This window comes from Clavelina lepadiformis, chromosome 6 (genome assembly GCF_947623445.1).
Source record: "Clavelina lepadiformis chromosome 6, kaClaLepa1.1, whole genome shotgun sequence".
Lineage (NCBI taxonomy): Eukaryota > Metazoa > Chordata > Ascidiacea > Aplousobranchia > Clavelinidae > Clavelina > Clavelina lepadiformis.
This window is the reverse complement of record NC_135245.1, coordinates 2,836,000-2,861,682: the sequence shown is the minus strand read 5'-3', so window position 1 is coordinate 2,861,682 and position 25,683 is coordinate 2,836,000. Positions and strand designations below refer to the sequence as shown.

General features: G+C 36.1%; 5 protein-coding genes across 6 annotated transcripts; 1 reads left to right on the top strand and 4 right to left on the bottom strand.

Moving 5' to 3' along the window:
• Positions 1-3,155: 3,155 nt before the first annotated feature.
• LOC143462097 (ARF GTPase-activating protein GIT2-like) lies at positions 3,156-13,638 on the top strand. Of its 2 annotated transcripts, XM_076960140.1 has the most exons (19): positions 3,156-5,058; positions 5,420-5,520; positions 5,932-6,007; positions 6,204-6,292; positions 6,660-6,817; positions 6,966-7,143; positions 7,414-7,639; positions 7,869-7,951; positions 8,162-8,331; positions 8,671-8,771; positions 9,293-9,406; positions 9,672-9,793; positions 10,009-10,216; positions 10,288-10,421; positions 10,995-11,158; positions 11,446-11,647; positions 11,900-12,019; positions 12,214-12,330; positions 12,525-13,638. In XM_076960140.1, the coding sequence occupies exons 3-19, from the start codon at positions 5,950-5,952 to the stop codon at positions 12,636-12,638; spliced, it is 2,358 nt and encodes a 785-aa protein (XP_076816255.1). In that variant the 5' UTR covers positions 3,156-5,058; positions 5,420-5,520; positions 5,932-5,949; the 3' UTR covers positions 12,639-13,638. The 2 variants fall into 2 exon arrangements, with proteins under 2 accessions (XP_076816255.1, XP_076816254.1); XM_076960139.1 differs by lacking the exons at positions 3,156-5,058; positions 5,420-5,520 and having other exon boundaries at positions 5,558-6,007.
• Positions 13,639-13,888: 250 nt separating this feature from the next.
• Positions 13,889-16,530, bottom strand: LOC143462098 (galactosylceramide sulfotransferase-like). The gene is made up of 5 exons (XM_076960141.1): positions 16,327-16,530; positions 15,929-16,138; positions 15,512-15,659; positions 15,079-15,204; positions 13,889-14,979 (listed from the first exon to the last, which is right to left on the bottom strand). The coding sequence occupies exons 1-5, from the start codon at positions 16,341-16,343 to the stop codon at positions 14,638-14,640; spliced, it is 843 nt and encodes a 280-aa protein (XP_076816256.1). The 5' UTR covers positions 16,344-16,530; the 3' UTR covers positions 13,889-14,637.
• Positions 16,531-16,533: 3 nt separating this feature from the next.
• On the bottom strand, positions 16,534-17,949 carry LOC143462100 (uncharacterized). Its single transcript, XM_076960142.1, has 3 exons — positions 17,186-17,949; positions 16,853-17,017; positions 16,534-16,737 (listed from the first exon to the last, which is right to left on the bottom strand). Exons 1-3 carry the CDS (start codon positions 17,393-17,395, stop codon positions 16,534-16,536), a joined length of 579 nt encoding a protein of 192 aa, XP_076816257.1. The 5' UTR covers positions 17,396-17,949.
• Positions 17,950-18,346: 397 nt separating this feature from the next.
• Positions 18,347-21,804, bottom strand: LOC143463291 (galactosylceramide sulfotransferase-like). Its single transcript, XM_076961735.1, has 7 exons — positions 21,288-21,804; positions 21,036-21,152; positions 20,644-20,822; positions 19,544-19,753; positions 19,300-19,447; positions 19,094-19,216; positions 18,347-18,970 (listed from the first exon to the last, which is right to left on the bottom strand). Exons 1-7 carry the CDS (start codon positions 21,525-21,527, stop codon positions 18,617-18,619), a joined length of 1,371 nt encoding a protein of 456 aa, XP_076817850.1. The 5' UTR covers positions 21,528-21,804; the 3' UTR covers positions 18,347-18,616.
• A 2,838-nt stretch (positions 21,805-24,642) lies between these two features.
• Positions 24,643-25,618, bottom strand: LOC143462756 (uncharacterized). The gene is made up of 2 exons (XM_076961016.1): positions 25,501-25,618; positions 24,643-25,109 (listed from the first exon to the last, which is right to left on the bottom strand). Exons 1-2 carry the CDS (start codon positions 25,543-25,545, stop codon positions 24,705-24,707), a joined length of 450 nt encoding a protein of 149 aa, XP_076817131.1. The 5' UTR covers positions 25,546-25,618; the 3' UTR covers positions 24,643-24,704.
• Between the last annotated feature and the right edge of the window lie 65 nt (positions 25,619-25,683).

Sequence of the window (25,683 nt, the reverse complement as noted above, 5' to 3'; positions counted from 1 at the left end):
AGGCCTGGGTACCTGGTCAAATCTGTTTACATTACCGGATGGCGGGTACCGGGCAGCCGGTTATAGGCCTACTCCAGTATTCGGGCAGACGAGTAAGTACTGAAAAAGAATTAGCCCAGCAAAACTACTGCTGCCAGCATATATAAGGTACCACACCACTCCATGCTTAGGGCTAGTCTCACATAAGGCAGTAAAAATATAAAACATCAATTGCTTTAATGTCAGTTAAATTAAAATATGATCGCACAAGGACTCAAAATGCTAACATCTAGGTTGTCGCACATGTTACACAAGATCATAGATATCTTATTTACTATGCAGTGTATAAAAATTCACAATGAATGTAGTTTGCGGATAAAAATAAAATGTTTTAAGGAAAATTGTTGTTAAAAGTCAACTTTAACTTTATCAAGTAATTTACTGTGGCTGTTTCATTGCCTACATTGACAAAGCGCTTTTGTTTTATCTGCAGAAAAGTTTTGATATGTGATGATACGTGATACTTTTTTGATGACAATCTGCCGCTTTGCTCAAATTTCGCCTATCTTTTACAATGCTACATTGTAGACTTATTTTTTGCAAACTTTCCCAATACTTTGATTAGATGTCATATATATAATTTCTCCATAAAAATTCTAACTTAAAGAAAGAGTCGCATATATCATCGTCTACTGATAGTCCAGTATCTACAGTAGGCTACTGCAGACCTACAATTTTAAGTTAATTTCAAGCCTAAAATAGGCCAATTTAAATTTAACTATTTTTATTCAACTCGCTATCCTCGTTCAGCAACTTTTAACCTCGTCCTCAAAATTACAAAATAGTCACATGGCTCGCTTGTTTGTTTGTTGTAAGACTATATGGTATAGCATACTGTAGGCCTACTCCTCCAGTAAGCTATAGCCTAACGTATGAAAGGCTTGTTTCGATTGTCCGTTAAATAACGGTTGGACACCAGGTTCATTTGCCGAAAATTCATTGTGTTTTTCTCTTTTGTTCAATATTCGTTTTACGAATTAATCGTTGTTTAAACAAGGAGACACACAGATGCTCTTTAGAGACGTCGTCCAGTTATGCATGTGCTTCAGCACATGTTTTTTGCCAATAAAACAAATTCAAGTTAACCGAAGTCCTAGACCATACACAGCTCAATAAATATATATAGCGTAGTGTCTTTTGTTGAGCTATAGGTTCACCACTCAGGACTTGTCCGACGTTTGTCGGAATGCATAAATGAGTCTCTAATTTGCAATTTTTGTTAAAAAAAATAGAGATGCCGATGCCAAAAAGTAACAAAAACAGTAAAGAAATGTTAAGAAATTCACGTGTATTTCGTTAGACCTGGAGCTCAATTCTCATAAAATTTACAGACAGTGCATTTTTCGCGCATGCGCACAACCAAACGAGCAAAAAATTATTGGACTGATGTTTTTTGACGCCACCTTCAGCAGGAGCCACAAAAGTGAATAGTACTTGGCTTAGTGTGGAGCTTTTTGCATTGTTCTAGGGCTAGGCCTAAGCTAGCTTTGGCCTGTTTAAATCGCCCATTAGAGGACTTGGGAAAGATAGTAGCTTGCACTATATGTTTATTACCTTATTAAGTACGTCTCGTACAGCCTTACCGGTTGTTCAGTAAGCCTAGTTAACAAATAGCTTGGTGCTTGGTTGCAGAGTTGGGCAAGGCTGATGCCGGTACTGTAAGGCCGGTGTCACGGTCTGCATAGTTAGGCAAGACACCATAGTTGAAAGGTGGTAACCGCACGCAAGAGATTCATCAACGTTCAGACCGAATTTTTTATTCTCACGCTGATTTATAAGAAACAAAGAATAAAATGTAGTTATTTCAATACCAATTTATAGTTGATAGGCCTAGCCTATACAGAAAATTGAGACTTTTCTAAACGTCATCACCCCAAATTTTCGTTTGCACGCACGATTTATCATCGAAAAATGCCCTACTTTCCATCAGTGCGCAGAAGTTCTGCCTAACTAATAAATAATTAAAATTAAAGCAAAATTATGCACCTAAAGTGCACCACTGTCTGACTGCCGAAATGTCGACAAACAAGATGGTTAAATCTATTTAGTAATGTGTTTGTTAATTTTTGCATGTTGCTATGCAGATATATGATATGATCATTAGCATGTGTGTTACGCTGTGAACTTTTATAGTGATTCTTGGAAAGTGTGGCACACAAGACTTTTCAATGCACGTGCCAAACTCTATTGGTTTTATGCCGATTAATAAATAATAAACGAGCTAGACAAAGTTAGTTGTTCAATGCCTGTTCATAATAAATATATACAATAAGAAATAATTTCAGTGCATGCCTAAATTTTGTGTTTCTGGATAGGCCTAGGTGCCTCTAAAATATACTGGTTCACTTAGGCCGTAGGGGTCATTTCATTATAATGTGTTACCTTGGTTGGAACCACCTTATTTTTTATTTGCTTAAATGATTCTATTCAATTTTCTGAGATGAATAGTGAAAATTTGACGAAAGTCAGATTTGTGGTTTTTGAGTTTTGGACAAAATCGTTTTTCACCACTAGGCAGTTTCAAATAAAGGAGCAACAAACAAACTGTAATATTTCGAGATCCACTCATTGTATTTGGAACATATTTTGATCTACCCCTATGTTTTCAGGAGTGGGCTTTCTACTTATTCACATGAAAACGAGCTACAGCCTTTAGTTTTTGAGATAAATATTTTTCACACCCTAACTTTAAACGACATGAAAAGAATGATGCGTAACTTTTTTGGAAAAAATTAATTTTTACAGAAAAAGAGGAAACAGACAGTATATTGTTACACTCTCTATTCACATAATAGTCATGGCAAAGTACCATAGTCAGTTTTTCTAAATCTAAGTCTCATCTATTGTAGCAAAAAATCTTGTTATTTGATTTTGTCTTTACAAACTTCTTTTTTTAGTTGCACTTTTCAGTATTTTGTAGTTCATCTTCATATATGTTGTAACAAATACTGCATCTTCCTTACATTTGCATCACTCATTATAGTGCGCAACACATTTGAAAATTTGATTTAAAATTTACGTCTTACCTATATGATGCCACTTGCTTTCAGTAACAACTTATAACAACTTGGCTACTTGGCACTCTCAGTTTCACCTCTTAAACACTATACAAGCTACATTCAATAAAAAAATGCATCAGTTTTCGTTTTTGAAATTAAACAAATTGCATACATTTGACATTTTTTCACAGGCAAATTTTTACCTATCATAGAAAATAGAATAGCATCATTTAAACAAATAAAAAATAGGGTGGTTCCAAAAGTTGAAATTTTTGTTCCTATTATAATGAAATGACCGTTAGATAGCTTGTTGAAGGGTTGTAACTGCAAAATTAGATTGAAAGTTTTTTGAAAACGTACATTTATTTAAGTGATTAATTGTACCATCTGCAACTGCAATGCAACATGGTACAATTAATACTGCAACAGGCTGGCAGGATCCTTCACTTAGGGAGGGAAAATTGTGGTTAAACTGAATACTAATATGCTGCCAGATTAAAAAATGCCTGTCCAAATTATTTGTTAATGATAAATTATAATAAATCTTGCTCCAAACCTGAATTTATTGATTTTTAAAATCTTTTTTTAATACACTGTCGGTCAATATAAAGCAAAAAAATTGACAAGGCCATGCAGACGCAGTGCCTACAACAATATGCTTCATACTGCTTTTGGAGACAGTACCCTGTAAACCGACAAACTTAGTGATTAATATGCAATGGTGTACAGTAGCTGTAGACTATATTTGCTGTCAAATTATCATATTCAGATGTATTCTGTTTTGGTATTTTTCTTTTTGTAAGTTGATACTGTACAAGGGCTTGATAAAGCATCAAAACGGACACCTGAAAACAGCCCTTAGACATTTTGCGTACCCAAGATCTTGTTGAAAAAGATTGCTGAACATATTTATAGGTCATCTTTTCATTTTTATTAGTATTATCATTAAAAGCATTTAACACAATGCGAAGACAAAAATATCACAATGTTCCAAGGCTATGCTAGAACTGTGAGACTTCGTTATAGATAAACCTATGCATATCTGCATATTCAACGTATATAAAATATTATCTGTTTGTTATCCAATATCATGCTGTCATAAAGAAGTTAGAACAAGCAACTGAAGCGAGTACATTTGTGCGCATTTCTTGTGTATTTATGTAGTGCGTGTCAAATGAAAAAAACACCACTAATTTTTTAAAGTTTTATCCTCTGTTTGGCATTGACGTACAAATTATATTTTATAAAATTGTTACATTAAAATGCTACATTTTTCAAGTTAAATTTATTCATTATTTTTTTAAAAAGGAATTCGAGCCCTAATTGTTGTTACGGGACTATGTGTAGTTTTTGAAAAAAAAAATGTTTGAAATTTCTACACCTTTCTTGCAGCTTTTTCAGAAATTTATTTACCAGCTGTACTTTTTTGACAAAGTTCTGCCTATTTCTAATTGCCAGGTGTTAAACAATGCACCAGATAGACTGGTTGCACACACAAGATTTTGTTAAGAAAAGTCCAAAAATGCAGACGTGGTTGATAGGCAAATCATTGAATGTAAAGCTACTGTTTTGTCTTGGACACTAAATCCCCCAGAGTATTTATGACTAAATTTTACATAACTTTACGGAAACATATGCAGTGTAGTCCAGTCATGGCAATAGCTTAATTAATTATATATTTTAGACAACTAGGTTTGTAAATTGTCTGCAGAATATACTTGCTTAGTAGGCTGTGGCCTATTGTTTTATACTGTACAAGAAAAACACACTACAATCTGTGCATGTTTCTTTTTTATTAACCTTAGTCCAATATAGTTGGATACATTAGTGTGTGTTCATGTTTGCAGTTTTTGTGTTGTTGTATCTTTGTGCACTACTCCTACCACCTGAAATATTTGTTCTTCTGTAATAGCAGAAAGTGCTAATAGTAATCCTGGTGACAGTGCAATAGTGATAAAAAATATATATCACTTGCTACCAATATGTAAATGAATGTTATCGAATAAGATAGCTCTATAACCAGGGTTGCCATCAGTCTCAACTCAAAAATAAGGACGACTAGAAAATCAACGAGGAATACCACCTTAAACAGTGTACAACAAGAGAAAGCAACCAATGTTCCTAAAAAAAAACAAAAAAAAAACGAGACACTATCTGCATGTTCATAATTTTGGTATCTCTTTGGTACAAAATGGTATCGTAAAGGTGACAAAATGCCCAAAATAAGGACAAAAGTGCCCACCTCCGCCCTAAAAATAAGGACGTAAGTGAAAATAAGGACATTTCTTAGAAATAAGGACAAACATATTTTCTAAGACACGGACCTTTAAAATAAGGACAAATCTTATAAATAAGGACGGTATGGCAACCCTGTCTATAACTTACACTAAACAAAGGATACCAACTTGTAAATGTTGATATTGAAGCAATAGCGGAGCTGTCAATGTCAAATCACTGTGATGCAAACATTTCTGTATCAGAGGTGATTTAGCAGATATGACTAAACATAGCTAGTTTTATTGCGGAAAATGGAAATGATTCACAGATTTGTCGTGTTGCTTCTTTCATTATTATATAAAAGTTGATACGATATACGAGAAGGTTATTCAAACTTTTCTAATTATATACTATATATTGCTGTGTACTCTTAATCAATGGTTGGTACACTGAAAATCTTAAATGCACAGTATTTTTTGATGATTTGTAAATAATACATTTTCTTGCAGATTTGTTGAAAATATATATATAAATATATATTATATACAAGTTTGTTATCTGATACAAAAATTTCAACAAATGTTGAAAATGGAAAAGTAATTTGCTTTGTAAATTGACTAGTTTGCTAGTTGTCGTTTCCTGACTTACAATAACATAATCAGTACTCGTAAATTAGGCAACGAGGTCATAGACGATGACGAAGCCAAAAATACGCACCACCTTAGAGATTTGTGCAGATTGTAGTGCACCAGGTATACATACATTATAATTTGCTACTACGTCTATAGCATCTGTGAATAAATACAGTATGACATATATGGCCTACACTTTCTTTCAAAGTTAAGTTTGTATCCGGTCACTCTAATTCAGTGTAATATGCTGTTGTCAATCCTTGCTATGATTTTTATGGGAACTAACAAATTATTAATTAATTGTCGTCATATTCAGAGCCATGCTGGGCATCCGTCAACAGAGGGGTCTACATGTGCAATGACTGTGCAGGGGTCCACAGAAACCTTGGCCGTCATGTGTCTCAAGTATATAAATTATTCTCTACTATAAATATGTATAAAATTGTTAAAAATATGTATATAAAGTGGTATCCAGTCAGCATTGAAGTTAAATGTGTATATATACATATTATGCATACATACGATGGATATGATATTATTAATTACTGATATTAATACATTTTAATGAATAGTTAATGAAACAATGACTGAGGGACATGTGGTGCGTTGTTGTTGTGCTCTGCGTAATTATGTTCCACAAACCATGTTTTTGGCAACAAAAATGACCGAAATTTTAAAAGGGATTAACAATCCTGAAAACGACAAATAACTTTTTGCTGAATTACCAACAATTTCGTTAGCTACTGGTAACACTTTTATTACACATTTGCAGGTAAAACATCTGCAAAAGAGCATATGGCATGAAAATCAATTGAACATGGTTAAACAGTTGGTCTTGGTCGGTGCCAACTCCATTTGGGAACATTCTCTGCTCGATCCCCAGCAAATTCGTAGCGGAAAAAGAAAACCAAACCCATCGGACTCCATCCAGTAAGTGTATTTGCAAACTAGCTACTTACTTATTTAATTTATTCTTTTTTGGCTTTGTCAATTTTAGATAGTTGCTGACTTGCGGTTTTAACTAATTGGTCGTAACAACATCACTTATCTAACTTGTGGTGTTAAATTCCTATTGCAGCAGCACTAAAAATGACTTCATTCGCGCCAAATATGAGCAGCTTGCCTATGTACACCGTCCTCCTCGACAGCACGATGAGGATCTCGGGAAGCAATTACATTCCAGCGTGAGAACTGCCAACCTGGACACCAGCCTTCGACTTCTATCACTTGGTGCTCATGCTAATTTCTTTCACTCTGTAAGTAAATGTTCCTTTTGTTGCATCTGACTCTTCAAGGTTTCGCTTTGTCAATATTAACCAGTATTGATTTACAGTATACTAAAAACGCTCCACATATTTTCCTGACCCAAATATCAACCAAAAGAAATTGACCTATGAAAATAACGCAACTTTTCTGTTTGGTTTTTCTGTTTAGGCAGTATATTACTATATTAACTGCATTAAACAAAAGCAGGTTTTGCATCAATTTACAGTTTATTTGCATTAACGGCAACCGATTATTACCAGGAAAGAGGAAATACACCATTGCACGTCGCTGCCAAAGCCGGCCAAGCATACCAGATTGAATTGCTTGTAACCTACGGTGCAGACCCTGCCGCCCGAGACACCAATCGGCTGACACCTGAAGACCTAGCACGTGCAGAAGGTCATAATGAGATTGCCGACAGACTGATAGAGTTGCAATATGAACTCTCGGACAGGCTGTCTAATTTTGTGTGGGGTTTGAAGCCAGGTTAGTTTGTGTGATATCGGCATAATTTTGTTTGCTTATTTGTGGTAATGAGACAAGATTGCACTTAACAACATCAACACACTTAATATATTGCAACATATTATTTTTTGTGCAGCTTAGTAAATTTAGCAAAATTTGTGTCTGTATTCAAATAAAGTATGAAGTGATCGCAATGCAATGATTTTGACATGTTAAACACTATTCCTCCCTAACTAATGTGTATTAATAGATCATAAAAGCAAAAATCATTATGCAATGTCGAAAGCAAGAAATAATGGTGTTGGACAGGATGGACGGAAAAGACTGCAAGCGGTTTGTTTAATTATGTTGCTTGTATTTGGGATAATGTGAATGACTTTTAACCTTGAGGAAGGACAAAAGTTTTTCTGAAACATGCTATTTTTATTGGAGTTAGAAATGTTTCTTGCACGTGTTGTCCTAATTGTGAATTTATTGTTATTTTGTCGAAACTCAACTTAGCAATGCATGATTGACATTAAAGAGATATCATATAAATTTTAGCTGAGTAATCAGATCTTTGAAGAACTGGCGATGGACGTCTATGACGAAGTGGACCGCCGTGAAACTGAACAAATCTGGCAGGAAGTGAGGCAGGTTGGGGCAAAGATTGTCCCTAACGACCACATTGCTGTTCCCTTTCTAACAGTGAACCCCGATTACACAACCACAAGGTACAATTTGACGATTTAAAACAAACACAAAGGTGCTAGGGATGTAAATCTTTAGAAGATTTAAAGCAAACATAAGATTTACACTGAATCTAGAAAGAAATGAATTAAATCAATTGCTACTGAGGAATTACATCTATGCCGCAATTGGAAATCGTGGTCAAAATAATAAGACATTGATGTGTTAATTTGTATTCTTGTGTATTGTCTGATTTGTGTAATCTTGCGACGTGAATATGCATACAACATACACGTCTTTGCGTTTAACATGTTTTGTATTCCAACATGAAATTTTTGCAGTAACTTACATTGTCTAACAAACTTTGATATAAACCTTGTTAGAAACCAGGGTCGTCAGAAGCTTGCTAGGTTCACTCCACGGGAATTTGCTGTACTCATCAGTGACATATTGCATGACATTGTTCGCCGTCAGTCTGCCTATGGTGAGCTATACATTGATTCCATGGGTTTTAGTTTTAATGTTTCTTGCATTTTGATAACAGTTATGTTAGAGGTACACATCAACATTTTCTCTTGGTTTCTACAGTTATTATAGTTACCCAGTAATTAACTAGTAGTTAACTAGTTACCTGGTGTTCTGATGTTACAACTTCAGTCAGTGTTGTTCAGTAACAATGGTTTTTGCCAACATCTTAGCATTTCATTATTTTTCAAACTGCACTTATATAGTTTAAGTCGTTTTTATGTTAACATTGTGTGGTTGGTAATAACTTATCAAGCTAGCTCACTTTAAAACTGTATATTGCTTGTAGTTAGTGTTCTAAAAAGGTTAAAATAAAGCTAAATACGGTTAAAACAAACCGGTTTTTTAATTTTTTGCTGTGGTCTTGAACAAACGCAAGTTTTGCACTTCCACTGTGTCTGAATCGTAACTGTGTAAGGAAAAGAAATTTCTTCAACAATTTTTCAAGTGACCCATACTAAGGTCTGTTCTTGAAACTAGATGGGTCATTAAACCTTTGTCAGTCTCCACCTAAGAAAGACTATTGCAATGAAGATCCAATTTACGACCTGCCTCCGGATGGCCTTGATTATCAATCTATTGAAGACTCAGCAGGTAAGCAGGACAATGTTCTGTAATATCTGATAAAATTTGATTTTAACTGACTATTAATAAAATATGAAATGTTTAAAATTATGTGCGACATAAATTGTTGTGTGAAAATTTGATACAAAAGCGCAAGAAACATTGTGTCATTGTGTTACGATTTGTTTGTGCGAGTCATTGTATCAGCATCTAATGTGGTGTGCGCCATTATAGAAATTTTGCAGAATTTTTCTGCTGTTTCTTCTGTTATTATTATATTTTGTTTATATCGTAGTTCGTCCTTCACAACCAGTTAGTATTCCTCTCAATGAATATCTCGTCCTAAAACAAAAACTTCAAGAATCAGAGGAAAAATGCACGAAGCTCCTTGAACTCAATCGGGATCTGTCAAACAAGGTATGGACCAAACAAACCTTCAAATGTAGACGAAAAACTGCACACATACTAATTTTAACTCTCTTTGTGATACAGTTAACACTGGACACACAGAAGTACTTCTGTTGTTACTGTTCTGTCTGTTGTTTTACTTAATTGATCATTGTTTTACTTGCTTTGGTTGTATCGTATTACATCCTGAAATGTAACATCTAGCGTTGCTTAAATACTTGCAGGTGACTTCGTTGGCAAAACACAATCACGAACTTCTCAAGCAAAAGCAGCAGGTCAACCAGTACTCGTCCGCTTTCAAGCCAATGGAACGAAAAGCTGTGTCGAAACCGCCAGCACCAAACCTTGGTCCAGTTGGTTCAAGAACAGGAAGCAGTGTAACTGGGAACAATCTAAGCCGGCCAACTTCTGTTTACAATGCGACTGAATCTTGTAAGTTGACGTTTTCTACTTGCATGCATCCATCGAGTTCTGTTGACATACTAAAGTGAAACGCTTTGTAGTAGCCGGAAGCCAATCCTCACTTTCCTCGATGGACAGCCGTGAACAACGCAGGCGCACAATCCACGAAACTCAGCACGGGGTATTATCTAACTGCGAGGGTGCCACTCAAGTTGATGGTCCTGGTCAAAGTGGTGTAAGTTAAAAAATAAACTTCCAAGCTTATTAAATAGATTAGCCGCTATGAAAGATGCTTCCGGTCAATAGTGCAGGCTGTTGCTCATCTAGTGCAAAAGAGTGATTGTTATGTCACAAACAACTGGAAGATATTTGATTCAACTAAGTTTTGCGGCCCACACTTGAACTTAAACAACTGAAAACTTTTTGAAACTAAAACTGCTTAGCTGACTGTACCCAATTAAATCTGAACTGCTGTCGTTGTATCAGTGACAGCAGTTCAGATTTTCAATTTAACCATATTACCAATTTTTAAAAATTGAATTATGGTTGATATAACTTAAGTGAATATGCGTTTAACGTTATTCAGTGTTGAAACGCTTTTGCAAAGTTAAAATTAATCTCACATTAGACGTTGTGAGAAGGTATGGTCGGTAAAGTTAGATGAAATAGAAAAGCCAATACAGAGTTCAATTCCACCAAAATTGATGACCCGGGTGATGTGGCACGCCTGATGAGAAATAACCTGTTGATTGATAAGCTCTAAGTAAACAAAACCAGTCGTCACATGATGAATGTAAATACTACCCAGGATGGTGGCAGGGCACTGAAAAAGACGCCTCACCTAAGAGAACAGAGCCCTCACAACAGTACTGGAAGCGAATACGACAATAACATTGCATCAGTTGGTGGAAACGGTGATGTTCGTGCTAGAAAGGGCAGTGCTGGCTCTCTAGACACCCTCGCTGATAAGCAGTAAGTTGTAGGCTAGTAAATGATTTATTAACAAGGCTTGTACTAAGTTAATATCTTAATACTTTGTAGCCCTTGATCAACAGCTTCTTGCTATTTAACTGTTCATGTCTAGATGTTGTTATTTACTGTTATGGTATGTTGTTTTTCTCAATAATTTTTGTTATACTATCTATATATTTTTATTCCTTAATTCTTATTGCAATTTCAAGACCCTTTCATATTTAGTTCTGTTAGTTTTATGTTTGTCGGTGTAGTTTGCGTTTTAAAAGCTCATTTTTGTTGCAAAGGTCATCGAAAAATGGCAGCGAAACGTCTAATACGAACGAAAACAACAACATTCCTCAAGATAAACCTAAATCTCCCGAATCCTTGTCTGGAGGTGTTATTGCATCCGATAACAAGGATGAAGACGAGATGAGGGAACAAGACCCGCTTCCCACCTCGAAACAACTTCCCCGAGCAGAGGAAGTCATAAGGAAAACAGAAACTGTAAGACCTGGTCAAAATAATTAGGAATAGATGTTATAATAATTAGATAAAAGACATGGAACGAAGAGGAAAAATCATCTTTGTCTTTAATTGTAACTTGTTACGTTTGTATTGTTCTTGGTTTAATCATCGCCATTATTTGTTCTTTTGTATAATTGCACATCACATATCAAGCGCATGTATGTCTGTAAATGGCAAGTAGTGAGTTGATTACATTGTTGAAACGCTTATGGTTATTTTTAAATGCTTTAGGTTACTCGTAATATTCAAAATCTTCTGCAAGCGGCTCAAAAAAGCAGGATGGAAAGTTATCTTAATTGCTCCGAGAACATTCGTATTGCTGTGCAAGAGATTGTGGATTTATTTCCAGAGGTAAGTTGGGATACGGTGACAAAAGTTGTTTAGAAATTCTTACAGAAACTTCACCGAAGCAGAAACTGCATGTTGTTGACATAACCACATTGTTATAAAGTGCCATAATCACTAAGCATAACGTAACATAGGTTTCTCACACGCGATAACTGTCTCCTTATCATAATCACTGTTTTGTATTGCTCAATTTCCAGAATCCAGACGATAAGGAAATGTCGGCTGTTCTCAAGAAATTGATCGGAGGAGCGGGGAAACTAAAGAGTCGATGCATAGAAGTCGCAGATCAAGGAATCGCTGTCAATTCGAAACAGGTTCGGTTCACTCTTTGAAGAGGGCAGGCTATTTTTAATTGTAATTTTGCTTAAATGTAAAGTTGTTGTAGTACATCGGTATCACTTAAAACTTGTTTTGATACGTTTTTTCTCGTTGTTTGTCGCTTGCAGCAAAAAATTACTGTTTAGATTTCACTTGTTACGCAAAAAAATCGATTTTTGTTTGATTTCAGGTCACCGAGGAGATTATAAAGAACGCCTATGACATTGCCAAGGCCGAGAAGGAGCTCGTTACCATGACAACAAAGCTCCAATCGCAAGGGTCCTCGTCAGCGTCTTCAATGTAGTTTCTTATTCGAGGCTTATTCTACCATTTCCTTATTTTATTAATCGCACTAGAAAACTTTTACAGAGAATTTTACCAGGCTCAGCCAGGTGCTGTGGCTATTGCGTTATTAAAACACGCGAAGCGGCCCAAGTTTTAGACTGAAACTTTTCTCATAAAACCAGGGCACCGAAACGTAATTGTGTGTTTGAGTACATTCTTACTCCGTGCTCAAGTGCGTACAATACCGATACTTTACGCAGAAGAACAGCAAGCTCATATTTGCCACCACATTTCTTGGGCGATCCTCGTAATGTTAAAAATAGATGCCTTGTTAAACTTCTTACCCAATATGCTGTCCCCTTTCAAAAATGTGCAATAACCCGGAAAAATGCGTCAAAGCTCCCGTGGCTCGGTCGCTGTAAACTCAGTACGTGAATAGAACATGCTGTCCGGTTCTCTTGTGGATTTGGAAGCGCTTTATTAACAAAGGTTTGTGCACCATTGATGAGTCTTCGTTTAAATTCACCCAAGCGATTGGGAAAGTTCCTTGTAAGTCAAATCACGTGACCTCTGGCCAGCTGCTTAATTGTTCACTCATTCTTACGTCATCGCCTGACGACATTTGTTTTGTTATTCGTTTAGAGCAGTATTTTGTGACATTATAACTACATGTATGATGGTGGGCGCGAATGTTCCATCAACCGATTGTCGTATTTCCTTCAAACAGAAAAGAAAAAATGCGTTTTTGAGTCGTTCTTACGCAAATTTCAGACATTTAACAAGGTTGGTGCTCCACCTAGCTTTTAACTTGCAATGTTTTTCCAAATCAATGTAAGTTCTTAATTAATTTGAGCGAATCTTAAGCTAATTCTTTTAACAGTTTTGCCGAATTGGATATCTTCTTTTCGTTGTTATATCTGTATCAGAATCTTGTGTAACCTAGTACTTTCTTCCTGGTGACTTTTTGTCAATTTATAACGTAGCGTTTGTTTTTCTCTTCAAAAAAAACTTCACTTATATTTTGGCTCCTGCTTTTTACAGAATTGGCTGTATCTGATTTTCCATAAGAGCAGTTTTATTCCGCATAAATTACCCACATTTACTGACCAAGCATCTGTATTTGAAGGGAGAATTAGTGTAAGCTTCTTCACTTATAAACGCTCCATACTATCTTGGTAAAATAATGGATCACCGGATTGCGGCCGACATTAGACAATGCGCAAACCAACTCCACGCCTTACCATTGTTTGAACTTGTTCAAAACAGGAATTTCTCGGTATACTATGTATTGATAAATATCAGGGGTGTTCAAATGATTTCTGCCATGATCCACCACAGCCAAACCTGACAACATAATGATCCACTAAATACGAATAGTAAACATATTGGACATGATTTAATTTTTATGGTGCTTTATTTATGTAAATGTACCCTACATTGTAGGTCCAACAACATATTAATAACTTTGTAAAAGTCAAAAGTGAAATGTGCTGCAGCACACACAAAAAGTTGAAAAGATTCGGATCGAGATCCGCCATTTGAAGGCTCCCGAGGTATATATTTGAAAGAATGAATTTCTAACAGGTAAAGGTAATGACGCAGTTAAACAGATTCAACATTAATATTTGTGGAACAGGTGAGGTAGTGAGTTGCTCGTGGTGATGATTTGTCTGAAGTCCATTCTGATAAGGTACAAACTCTGGCCTGATCTTGCGTATTTTGGCTGCAATGGCTTTCATCCATACTCTACGATGTGTTTTTATACCACGCATGAAATTACAAGTTTTAATGCTCTTATTAGTTTTCCAAGGGTTGCTTGGTCTTGGAAATCGACAGTTTTAATAGGACAAGACCTTCGAACCGGCCGATACTGTTGTATTCCAAACAAGTCAGTTTTGCTTCCATAACTTACACCGCTGATGGGCTATATGCTGACTGCTGCATTCGAAACATCCAACCCCGCTTCGGAAACGGTTCACAGTGCGTAGGCCAATAAAAACGTTTCTCCGTGGTAATGCTCACAGAGGACACAGGCCGTAGTTATCAGCCATGTAATCGGCAAGGTCAATTATCTGACTTGGGTTCAACCCTCGGCTTTGTTCTGCTATTTTCCGTTTTAAAATGTTCAACTCATAATTCCTAGTTGGAGCTTTTGGAACGGTCGCGTAAAGTTTGTAATGTGAGTCGGCCACGCTATTTCTTCGCGAGCGGGATAATTCTTCATCTTTCACGTCATTATCTTCTTTTCGCTTTTCTCTCAATCTGCGCAGTGTCATGACGTCATTGTACATCCTTTCCCGACCATAATCCTCTACTTTCTGCCAGAAGGTGGCGTTAAAGCGACGATAAAGAGCCACATCCTGAAATTTCCACGTGAAACAGACAAAAGTAATTTGTTGATTGCTGTTAATTTTATAATCATTAAACTTTTAGTTAAACAATTATGGCAATTTGCATACCAGCTTAAACATCTTATTGAACTTTTTCATCACTTCCGGGTATTCCTCCAGTGTGATTGAAGTGTATGGCGTTTTGTTTTCTCCTTTGTAACTTGTCACATCATCCCAATCCATACACAGCAGATCCTGAGAAAGAAATGAAGTAACAAAATCAAACCTATTTTGATTTACCGCACTTGAAATGCTATATGTATCAGGTATACGACAGATCTGGTTGGTTGCGTTTAACTAAAGCGAAATAGGCCTAAGTTATTATAAAAATAAAGTCCAGGCTAGCTAAAATAAGATATGGAAAAAGTAAGAAGATTCTGGAGATTTTGTGATTCCGGAGATATGAATAAAACATATCAGGGATAACGAAAAGTGAAGTTTCTTTGATCCGAGATCAAAAATAATTCAAGTAGCCCATATAGGCTATATTAATACAAGATACCTTGAGCAGAATAAGAGATTCATCCATGTATTCTGTTATCATCATGAGATCAATTTGGGAACTGAGTCTCTGCACCTGGATCTCTATTTCCTCATCGTCATCCAACATCGGATCAAGACCAAGATCAAACGCTTGGTAGTTCTTGCTCCTGCAGTAAAACGATGAAATTTGATGGAATAAAATAGCCTATGTAACAAGTGTAGATCTACTCTCTGTCCAGATCATTGTAATGAAACGAGTACAACAGTTTGCTGTTTAGATAATTTAAAAGTAACGCAATAAAACATGTTCAGACAGATAAATGTTTCAGTTTTTTTATGTTTTCTCATTTTGTTGTCTTTATCATCTGACACTGCTGAACGCCATTGTTTTAATGAAAGTTAAATAGTTAGATGTCTATGAAATCAAAAAACTAACCTGAAAAACCAGGGTATGGAGCTGTTTAAATTCTCATAGGCCAGGTTGAAGTATTCAAAGAGTGAAAGCTCTTTGCCCTTTGCTATTTCAATGTATGGGTAGACGTAGCAACCGGTTGACAGGAAGGTTTTTTTGCTTCTAGGGCAGGTGTAGTAAAAGTGGAAAGATGACTGGAACTGGTACCAAGGCTCACGGACAATGGATATGTACCTAAAAAAAACAGAAAAGAGTAACAAAGGTTTCTGATCATCCATGGCTGATTAAAGACGATGAAGACTATGGAATTGAATTACTTTTATGCAAATGCAATTTTACAAAGATGGCACCAGGTTAAATGGACCAGAAAGAAAAGAAAAACCAATGATTAAGTGTCTACAATATATAAATTCACAACTCACTTGGTGTTTTTATCCATTATCTCACGAAGCAAAGTTCCGTCAAATCGACAGTGACTTAATATTATGTAAGAATCGTCTTTAGTAAACGGGACTAGGCCTTCGGAAGTGTATTTGAGTATAAATTCACTTCTCACACGTCCCGGATATCCGCCGAAATAATTCTTTATCCCGCTCGTAGCCTGTACGAAATGTTTTAGAAACCAAAAGTTACAGCGAAAAGAAGTAGGCTAAGTGTTTGGAAAGAGTGCAATAAACTGACTCAGCTGGTGACGGTGACTGACAGTGACTTAATATTATGTAAGAATCGTCTTTAGTAAACGGGACTAGGCCTTCGGAAGTGTATTTGAGTATAAATTCACTTCTCACACGTCCCGGATATCCGCCGAAATAATTCTTTATCCCGCTCGTAGCCTGTACGAAATGTTTTAGAAACCAAAAGTTACAGCGAAAAGAAGTAGGCTAAGTGTTTGGAAAGAGTGCAATAAACTGACTCAGCTGGGAGCAAAGTGAACCATACGTAACCTACCACGCGTAAATTGTGCTTCGCTGTGTAAGGCTGAACGACATTCCGAACTGCGCTGCTACCGGTTTTATGCGTCTTAATGTAGGCAAATTGAAGGTGAGGCTTACACTTGGATGGAGACTTTGACGCCGTCGTATCGGCCTTGTTAGTTTGGGCGCCATCCTCCGCCTGTTCATATAATATGAAAACAGTATTTTTTGCTGCAAATAAATACTACGAGATCGCGAAATGAAATAAATATTGATCAAAAGTAGCATCTCATAATACAAAGATTAAGTTATTATCTTAATAATATTCATTTGCAATATTTTCTAATAATAGTTTTCTTTTACGTACAACTTCATTTATGATCTCCGAGACTGTGCTCCGCTTTTCATCTTTATGAGAAAAGTCGAAATAGTTTTTCTCTCCCGATTTGTACTTAACCAGCTTGAAATTTTTTTCTTTATCTTTCATATAAATTCCAACCACGGTAACAGCAAATAGAAAGAAAGCACAAAGAGAGCCCACTTTGTTCAGCTTAAATTTTCTTAGTTTTATCATCATACTTTAATTAAAATTTGGCTTCATTGCGACGTACTCTTGTCATTGCATAAGTGCAATATTCACATTCTTTGGATTTCCAAAGTTTATTTTTATTCCTAACAACTATTTTATTGAATATTAACCTGCAGTAATTTACCGCTAATATAAACCAGTTGTTAATAAACACCTTCTGCAATTAACAGATAACACTATGGTTTAAACAAAAGGAGAAATTGGATAAATAAATATAATTTTAGTTAACAAATACGAGCGGGCAAAAATATTATTTTTCGATCTTTTCGGTCAGTTTTACCTGTTTAAAATATCAAGTGTAAATTTTGTTACTATACAATTAACTTTTAGCCTCTTTCCCTACGCCTAGAAAATCAATACGTTCCAACATAATAACTAAATCTGGAAGCATTTATATAACTGCGTGTATCATGTATACGCATCAGGCATACAAATGTTAGAGAGCTGCAAATCTGCCCACTTTTTGGTTTCAATTATCTTTTTATTTTAATCTTTGTTGCTATATCACTGAACCTGATTTAGTCGCCGCTCAACATACTGAATTTTACAATTCTCTTGTTAAGCCGGCGATAGTAAGTCTTTTATTATGACTTTAACCACTCTATAGCGAGTCAAGCTAGCCCGCAGCTATTTACAGTACTGTGTTGTATCGTTTCAAAATAACCGGTTCTTTCTGGGTAAGTGTGTGTTTCAGATAAAGTTGTATATTGACTTGATCAAACAGCATTTGACAGCGGAAAACGATTTCCAGGGCGCAAAAAAGCATGAAAATTCAATTTAACAAGGTTTTAGCTAATATTTGCTATTGCCATTTGCTTTCATAAACTCCTTTTATCTCTATTTTTAATCTTAAACCGCAGTAGCTTTGTAGATAAGTGAAACTTAAAAGAGTCTATGAACATTAGATTAACTACTTATTTTTTCGCGGAGCGGTTAGCATCTATAATTACAAATTTTCTTTCGAATATTCACATGTTCAACGTGTAAATGTTTGCCATATGCTTGAAGCAATTCGGGAAGTTGAAAAGTAAATATTCGCTATGTTCGGTATACAAACAAGAACGGACGAACTTACAATATATTTTACACTATAATACTGTATTTTGGGTGAGAAATCGATAAAATATAAAATCAATAACAAAAACAAAACCTGCTAATGATTGCAGATAATACATTTGTTCCATAAGCAGTGATGTTAAATGTTTAATTTCATAAAGGGCACCAGCCATGATTATCAGTCATATAATTCGCAAGGCGAGATATTTGTCGATTCGTTAGTCCCCGGCTGTTACGTTCAATTTTGCTCCGAAGAACGCTCAACTTATATTCTTTCGATAAAGTTTTGGGAACTGATGCGTAGATTTCCTGATGTATATCGATACTTCTTTTTCTGCGGCCTAAAGTGACCGGAGAAATTTCCAGCAATTTTCTTGAGTCATTTTCCGCTCTTTTCTCGTCTCTCTTATTGCGTAGAGTGATGACGTCATCGTACATTCTTCCTCTCCCGTACTGCTCCACTCTTCGCCAGAAGGTGGCGTTAAAGTGCTCATACAGCGCGATGTCCTGAAGACAGGGAAAGTAGTAGCAAATCACTTCAGAAACAGAAGATGATGACACACGTACGAGCTAAAGTTAACAGCACAAAGAATATGTACTTAAGCAAACAAATATTCAAACAAGACTTACCAACTTGTACATTTTTTTGAACTTTTTCAACATTTGAGGGTAAGCCTCCACGTCGATGGACGTGTATGACGTATGACCCGGTCCGAATTTTAACAGATCGCTCCAGTCCATGCACAACAGTTCCTTTCAAAAGGTCATGCACATCTGTTTATACTCAAGAAATGGCAAACATAAAAACAATTATGACAAGAAGAAAATCCTCTTACTTTGAGCAAGATGAGGGATTCCTCCCTGTACTCCATTATCATCATGAAATCAATTTGGGAGCTGAGTCTCTGCACCTGGATCTTTATTTCCCCATCGTCATCCAACATCGGATCGAGTCCAAGATCAAACGCTTGGTAGTTCTTGCTCCTGAAAATATGACGGCATCAAACGCAACAGATTTTACCAAAAAAGGCTTCATCGCAAAGTGCAAGGTTATAGGCTACGTTTATGGTTTCATCTTACCTGAAAAACCAAGGTATTGAGTCGTTTAAGTTTTCATAAGCCAAGTTTAAGTACTCCAGGAGAGAATAATCCTTGCCTTTTGCGATCTCGATGTACGGATAGGGAAAGCAGCTTATCTTCATGTTTGGTCGTCTGCTCCTAAAGCTCGTATAATAGTAGTAGAAAGATGATTGGAACTGGTACCACGGTTGACGAAGAATGGATATTAATCTGCAAAGATTTGTTGTACTTAAAAATTTACAGATATTTAAAATTCTACAAAATTTCCAATGTTGCAGGCAAAAAAGACAGCGTGATGACAAAGACAGAGAAAAAAGCACAAATGCTGAAAAGCTGTTGAGCAGAAATTGACCGCCTGGGGTTAAAATGTAGAGGATTTTATTTCAAAAGCAAAACTAGAATAAATTTTTGTAGGGTGAAGTAAAAAACAACCTGCCCGAAGATAAAACGCAACACGCGTCAATTAAGCTTCGGGCAATGAACAGATTAAGCTTTTGTTAGACCACGGAATCGATGCATGAATTAAAAGCTAATTATTTGCCAAAATTCAGAGGGTTTTTAATTTACAGGTAAGTAGAAGCAGATTGGAATGAGAGAAACTAACGCCAGCGAAGTAGAAATAGTTTAGCTTACCAACGTCTACTGAAAAGAGATTTTGAGCAAACACGAAATATCTTCTTTTGACTTGATTTGTGCATGATAAACTCAACCGGAAAGTGTCCTAGATGCGCATATTGTATGTGCGTGTATACCGTACAAAATCAACCAAAAAAGTGAAGGCCGCAAAGTTTTTCTTTAACGCTGACTTAAGATTTTTAGCTCTAAGACACCACAACCCCCTATCATTATCAAATTTTATTCAGTTGCAGGAACAAATTTAAATTTAATTTAATTTAAACTCAAATTTAAATCCAGCAACTAGAATGCAGTGGTTTGGCAAATCTAAGTTACATTCTTCTTGTTTGTGTATGACAATGCTAAAAGTTAAGACATATGCGGTGTTACTGTCAGTTTACATATTGTAGCATAACCACTGATGGCCAGCATGGGCAGCCACGATACCAGGGTCGGACCCGCACAATCAACAAACATTAACTTACACTGTGTTTTTATTCATAAGTTCCCTCAGTAGAGTTGCGTTGAGTCTGCAGTGATCTACGATTACAAAATGATCTCCGGGAGTAACAGGAACCAAATCTTCTCCTGACCGCTTGAAGAAAAACTCTTCATTCATATGTCCTGGATATCCGCCGAAATATGTCGGTATACTACTTGTCGCCTATTAAGATCAATCACTTACCAGAAAAAACAGTTTTGATTGTCATTTAACTACCATACAGTATAACTAATTAAAACATTTTAAAATTATCACTTTTTTGCTTACAAAAGTAACGATTGGTTGTTGACGTTCATGATAGAGTTTTAAGTTTTCACAGCTTATTTAAGTTTCAGATAGGCTTAAACTGAGCAGCAATGTTCTGTAATCACCTACCACTGGAAGACTGCGCTTTCGAGCTAAACTTGCCAAGATGATACGAAGAGTGCTGCTGTCAGTCTTATGTGTTTTGATGTAGGCGATGTCTGGCAATGATCTGCAGCTGCTGATTTTCTGCAACAAATTAAGTAAATAATAAACACGAAGGCCTTATGCCACAGGATTGAAGCTCACGCTATACGTTAAGCTCTGTTGAGAGCAACAGGCTGTTAAGTGTCTATTTCAACAATGTTCTTCACTGTGGGACACCTTATGTGTGCTAAAGTGTGGCGTAATGTTGCTGTCTCCATTCTTGGACAATTCGCTTTGATTTCTTTGGGAAATGAAACTTTTTTCTTCATTGGCTTTATATCGCGTTTCAAATTCCTTGATTTCCCCAATTGTTGCCCCGTTAGACTTGAAAAACTTGATGAAAAATAATATGGTAGCTATCAAAGCAATCCATGGCAATCTGCATCTGCTGTGCACGAGGTTCCATTGCTTTACCATTTCCCTTAGTTACTGTTTTATTTTACGTTGGTGAAAGCAACCTTGACTCAATGATTTGCAAACATTTCTGCTTTGTTTTTTCCTACAGTAAATCGGTTAATTTATTTTCAAACATGTTGTCAACAACAACTCGACAGTTTCTTAGCGTACGTATTTCAACTTCCAACCAAATAGCCACAACTTAAACGTTTTGTCCTTCCACACTTTGAATAAATTCGTAACAGCAACATTTCTACTTCTTGTACAGCGAGCGCCTAAGAACTCGGTGCTAAAAACCGCCGCTTAAAATTAGGTTTACTACAAAATATCCCGAGGGCGTCTTGTGGTAGCCATGTTGAATAACCTGATTTTTTGTCGCTCATTTCCACACGTAATCGCCGATTGTCGTTTGAAACAAAGGCAGTATCCAAAAGTGAATTAGAACTAATAATATTTTATCATATAGTTAATTAATTATTATCTATCACCATTTAGTAGGATAAAAAATACCTTTTATCGTATATTCAAGTTTTTTTGTTTATTTTGTTAATTTGACAATTCCAATTATTAATCAAAAGTTATCGTTTAGAATGAGAGGAAAGCCCAAAAACAAATTGCTCTCAAACTTAAAAGTAATTATCAGTAAATAAATCGGAGAAAGGATTTGTATTACAGTAATATGTAGTGGTTATAAGCAAGTATTGCCATACAATCATACACAAAATGGCAAAAAACGTAAATTTGTTACTTAGTTATGACTTAAACCAAGGTTGTCCAACCCGTGGCCCGAGGGAAGGTTCTGAGTTGTCCGCGCAGTATTTTTCGAAATGACTTATATTGTCAACTGAATTTATGGCAAACTTACATTCCGAGAAATTGGCATTTATTGTTTGTTTACTAATTTCTGACAGTCATATGGAAAACTCGTTTTGCATTGCTACATCGTCCATCTCACCAAATATTGCCAAACTTGTTTGAGAAAAACAGTGCCAAACTTTACATTGAAATGTCGACGTGTAGTAAAAACTTTGTTAAATTTACTATATCTTGGTATGTTTATTGTTCTTATAATTGTAAAAGAGGATAATTCGTATTTCTAAGATTAGAATTTTGGTGTGATGGTTTTAATTGGAAATTAGCAGTAAACATTCAAGTGGCCCGCAGATATCATTCATAAATCGCATGTGACGCTTTGGCCAAAAAGTTTGGACACCCCTGACTAAAACTGTGTTTGCGGTGAGTGGAAACTCAAAAGTAATCGAAATCAGCATGTAACTCAAGTATCTGATGGCTTTTTGGTGACTACAATGCTGTGGCACCGCATCGATTCGATTGTAGAAGCTCTCGGCAGTTGTTAAGTTTTCAGTGTCATCGTTTCTGCGGCTTACTTTCGAGGGCTGCTTTCAATCATTCTTTCGACGCATTACAACTGCAGCAATTCATCGTTTTCCCGACAAGTTAAAAAAGTTTCTGCGAATTTAGTCTCTGCGCAAGTTTGCTGATAGCGACCACTAACGGACGTCAACGTCTTACAAGCGTTATACAATAAACTTGAAAGCGTCTTTGTCGCTCGACTTGGACAACGATGAATGCGAAAACCAAGATGCTGTAAGTTGATTGGCGATTGTAGTCTGGTGTTTTAATGTTACTAAAACCGCAATTTGGAACAACATCATCCTCGGCTCAGTAATCGAGTGGTTAGCAATTCTAAATTCGAGCAAAAAAATTGTGAAAATCAGAACTTACACAAAGGCAAGCTCGGTAGCCGAGGCTCAAGTGATGTGGAATCATCGTTACGTTTAAGTCTTGTAAAGACTTTCCTCATTCCAAGGATAAAGGTTATCATACCATGCCGCTTACTTGCGTTGATGCACAATCATTTCTTCTACTTGTCAGTATAGTTTTATACGCATCGATTATCACTAAACAATCGTAAAAGGTTTTTGCATCACCCAAGCTTCAATTTGGTAAACAATTATAATGACAACGTTCGCATTTTCCTTGCCACCGTGTTACCTTTGCGAAAGCGCCGTGTTATACGATAATTGGTTTTCGTACTTCATGAAATCGTCTTACGTTGACATCCGAGATTAGAAATAAATTTGCACCTGCAAAAAGCTTCAAACCGTCGTTGTACTTTTCTTTTCAATCCCCTGACAACGAATCTTTCTGGTATCAGGCGTGAACTTTACCGCTTGGATTCTGCTACATTTCCACCGGCTACAAAAAGATGTTAAATTTGCAAAACATTTATCGATTTTGTGATAATGTGCATAAAGAGAGACATTAATGCAATTGTTTTTGATGCGTTCATTACACTGAGCATTATTATCATTCAATTGATGCATATTTAATCAATTTATTTTAGTTTGCTGTATTTGTATATATTCGGTAAAATCTTTGTCGCCTATCTTTGAGTATCTTGTTCAGACGGGATTGAAACAGTTCTTGAGTTTGAATTTAATCTCAATCAAAATACGGATATCGTTGAGTAGTTGAAGAAATTTAAGAAAAGCGCAAAAGTCGAACCTTTAAAACCTTTGAGCGAGAGCGGTTTTTCTAAGATGCCATGGATAACTTTCCTCATATGCAGACTTGATTTAGCTATTATTGTTATTTGTGTGAATTGCTTCGGGAAAAAACAGTCACCCAGTGTCTTTCAACTATAAAACGGCCGCTTTGTTCTAGTTGCCCCTGTTTTGTGAATGAGCTCGAATGGAAATCATTGCGAGTGTCTATTAACTGTATTAAGACATTCACAATTGCAGTAGTTGTAAATTAACCGGCCTTTGATGAGCTTTTTGGTCCTATCATCTACGGGTCTCTTTGATAATTTTGCGTTGCCAAAATAGTTTATAATTTAATAAAAAGACTGTTTTTAGTGGCGAGTGATAAATTACAGCAACGCAAAGCGGTTGATGTATATACAAATAAAAGGTTAACTGACTTGCGCAAGATCGTTCCTTGCATTCCGTTTACTTGCACTCATCAAGTGTGCTATTGAGGTCACATTGACTCTTCGCATCACTTCGGTTTATGTTTATAAGTTTTTTATTAAAAAAGCGAAGTGGCCGAAATAAAACACTAAACTAAACACGAGAAAACAAAATATATTACTGACGCGAAACATATAACTCAGATCTTGAACAAAATAAATCCCGAAATAAAAGTATAAATAAACTGTATGCGGATAATAATTTAAGTAAAAGGACATTTTGATATTTGTTTGTTGGTAGGATACGGAAGATTCTCAATAAGTTTCATTCTGCGAAGAAGTTCGACCTGGATTTTCATCAGTTGTTCGCTCTGCTCCAACTTTTTAAGATATTCTCGTCTAGTGACAGCTTTCCGCAAAGAGCCAGCTCGTTTGAAATTTCGCTTATTCGTGGGGGAGCGGTTTGGAGAAGAGTTGACATTCGAACGCGGATTTAATCGGCTGTCCAGCACCGACTTGGTAGCATTGATGCTAGAGATGTCCGGAGTAAAACACATTGAAGGCCTCCCAAGACCTATTGCGGCGGCTGCTGTGTTTATCGTCAAATCCTGCATTTGCAATTTCCTGCGGACTGATTTCCTTTGTGAGACTTGCAAGTCGGATACAGTCTGTAAGAAAATAATACTAAATTAACGTTAACATAAGTTTTACTGCCGGTTACACAGCCGGCTTCATATTTCAAAATTTGTTAAAATCTATTTTGCGCATGCTGACAAGTTAGGCGTTCGGTCTATACCAGCATGCTCATCATGCATTTTGCGCACATTGGAAGTGTGTGTTAATTATAACATGTTGGATGGCTTGAAAAATATTTGTCGCGGTAGTATAAACTAAGCAAAATATTGTAACACGTTGTAGTTAGCTTGAAAATTTAAAGCAAAGAACGATTATTTTAAAGGGACTATCCAAAAATGTTCTGTAAAATGAATAAGAAAAATCGTTGAATCGTTATTGGAGTTTTCATGCGGTCAAACAAGAACCTCGTCGTCAGTTACTCACCATTTTTTCGCTGGTTCTCCGTTGAATTTTTGTTTTTTTAATCATGAATATATTTCTTCAAACACGACGTAGGAAAGTTATTCAAAAATAAAAATAAATCACTAACAGATTGTCAACACCTGCAAAGCAGTATATCAGTCAATAAGGAAATTTGCAACAAAAATCTTGCTCAAAGGTACCTAA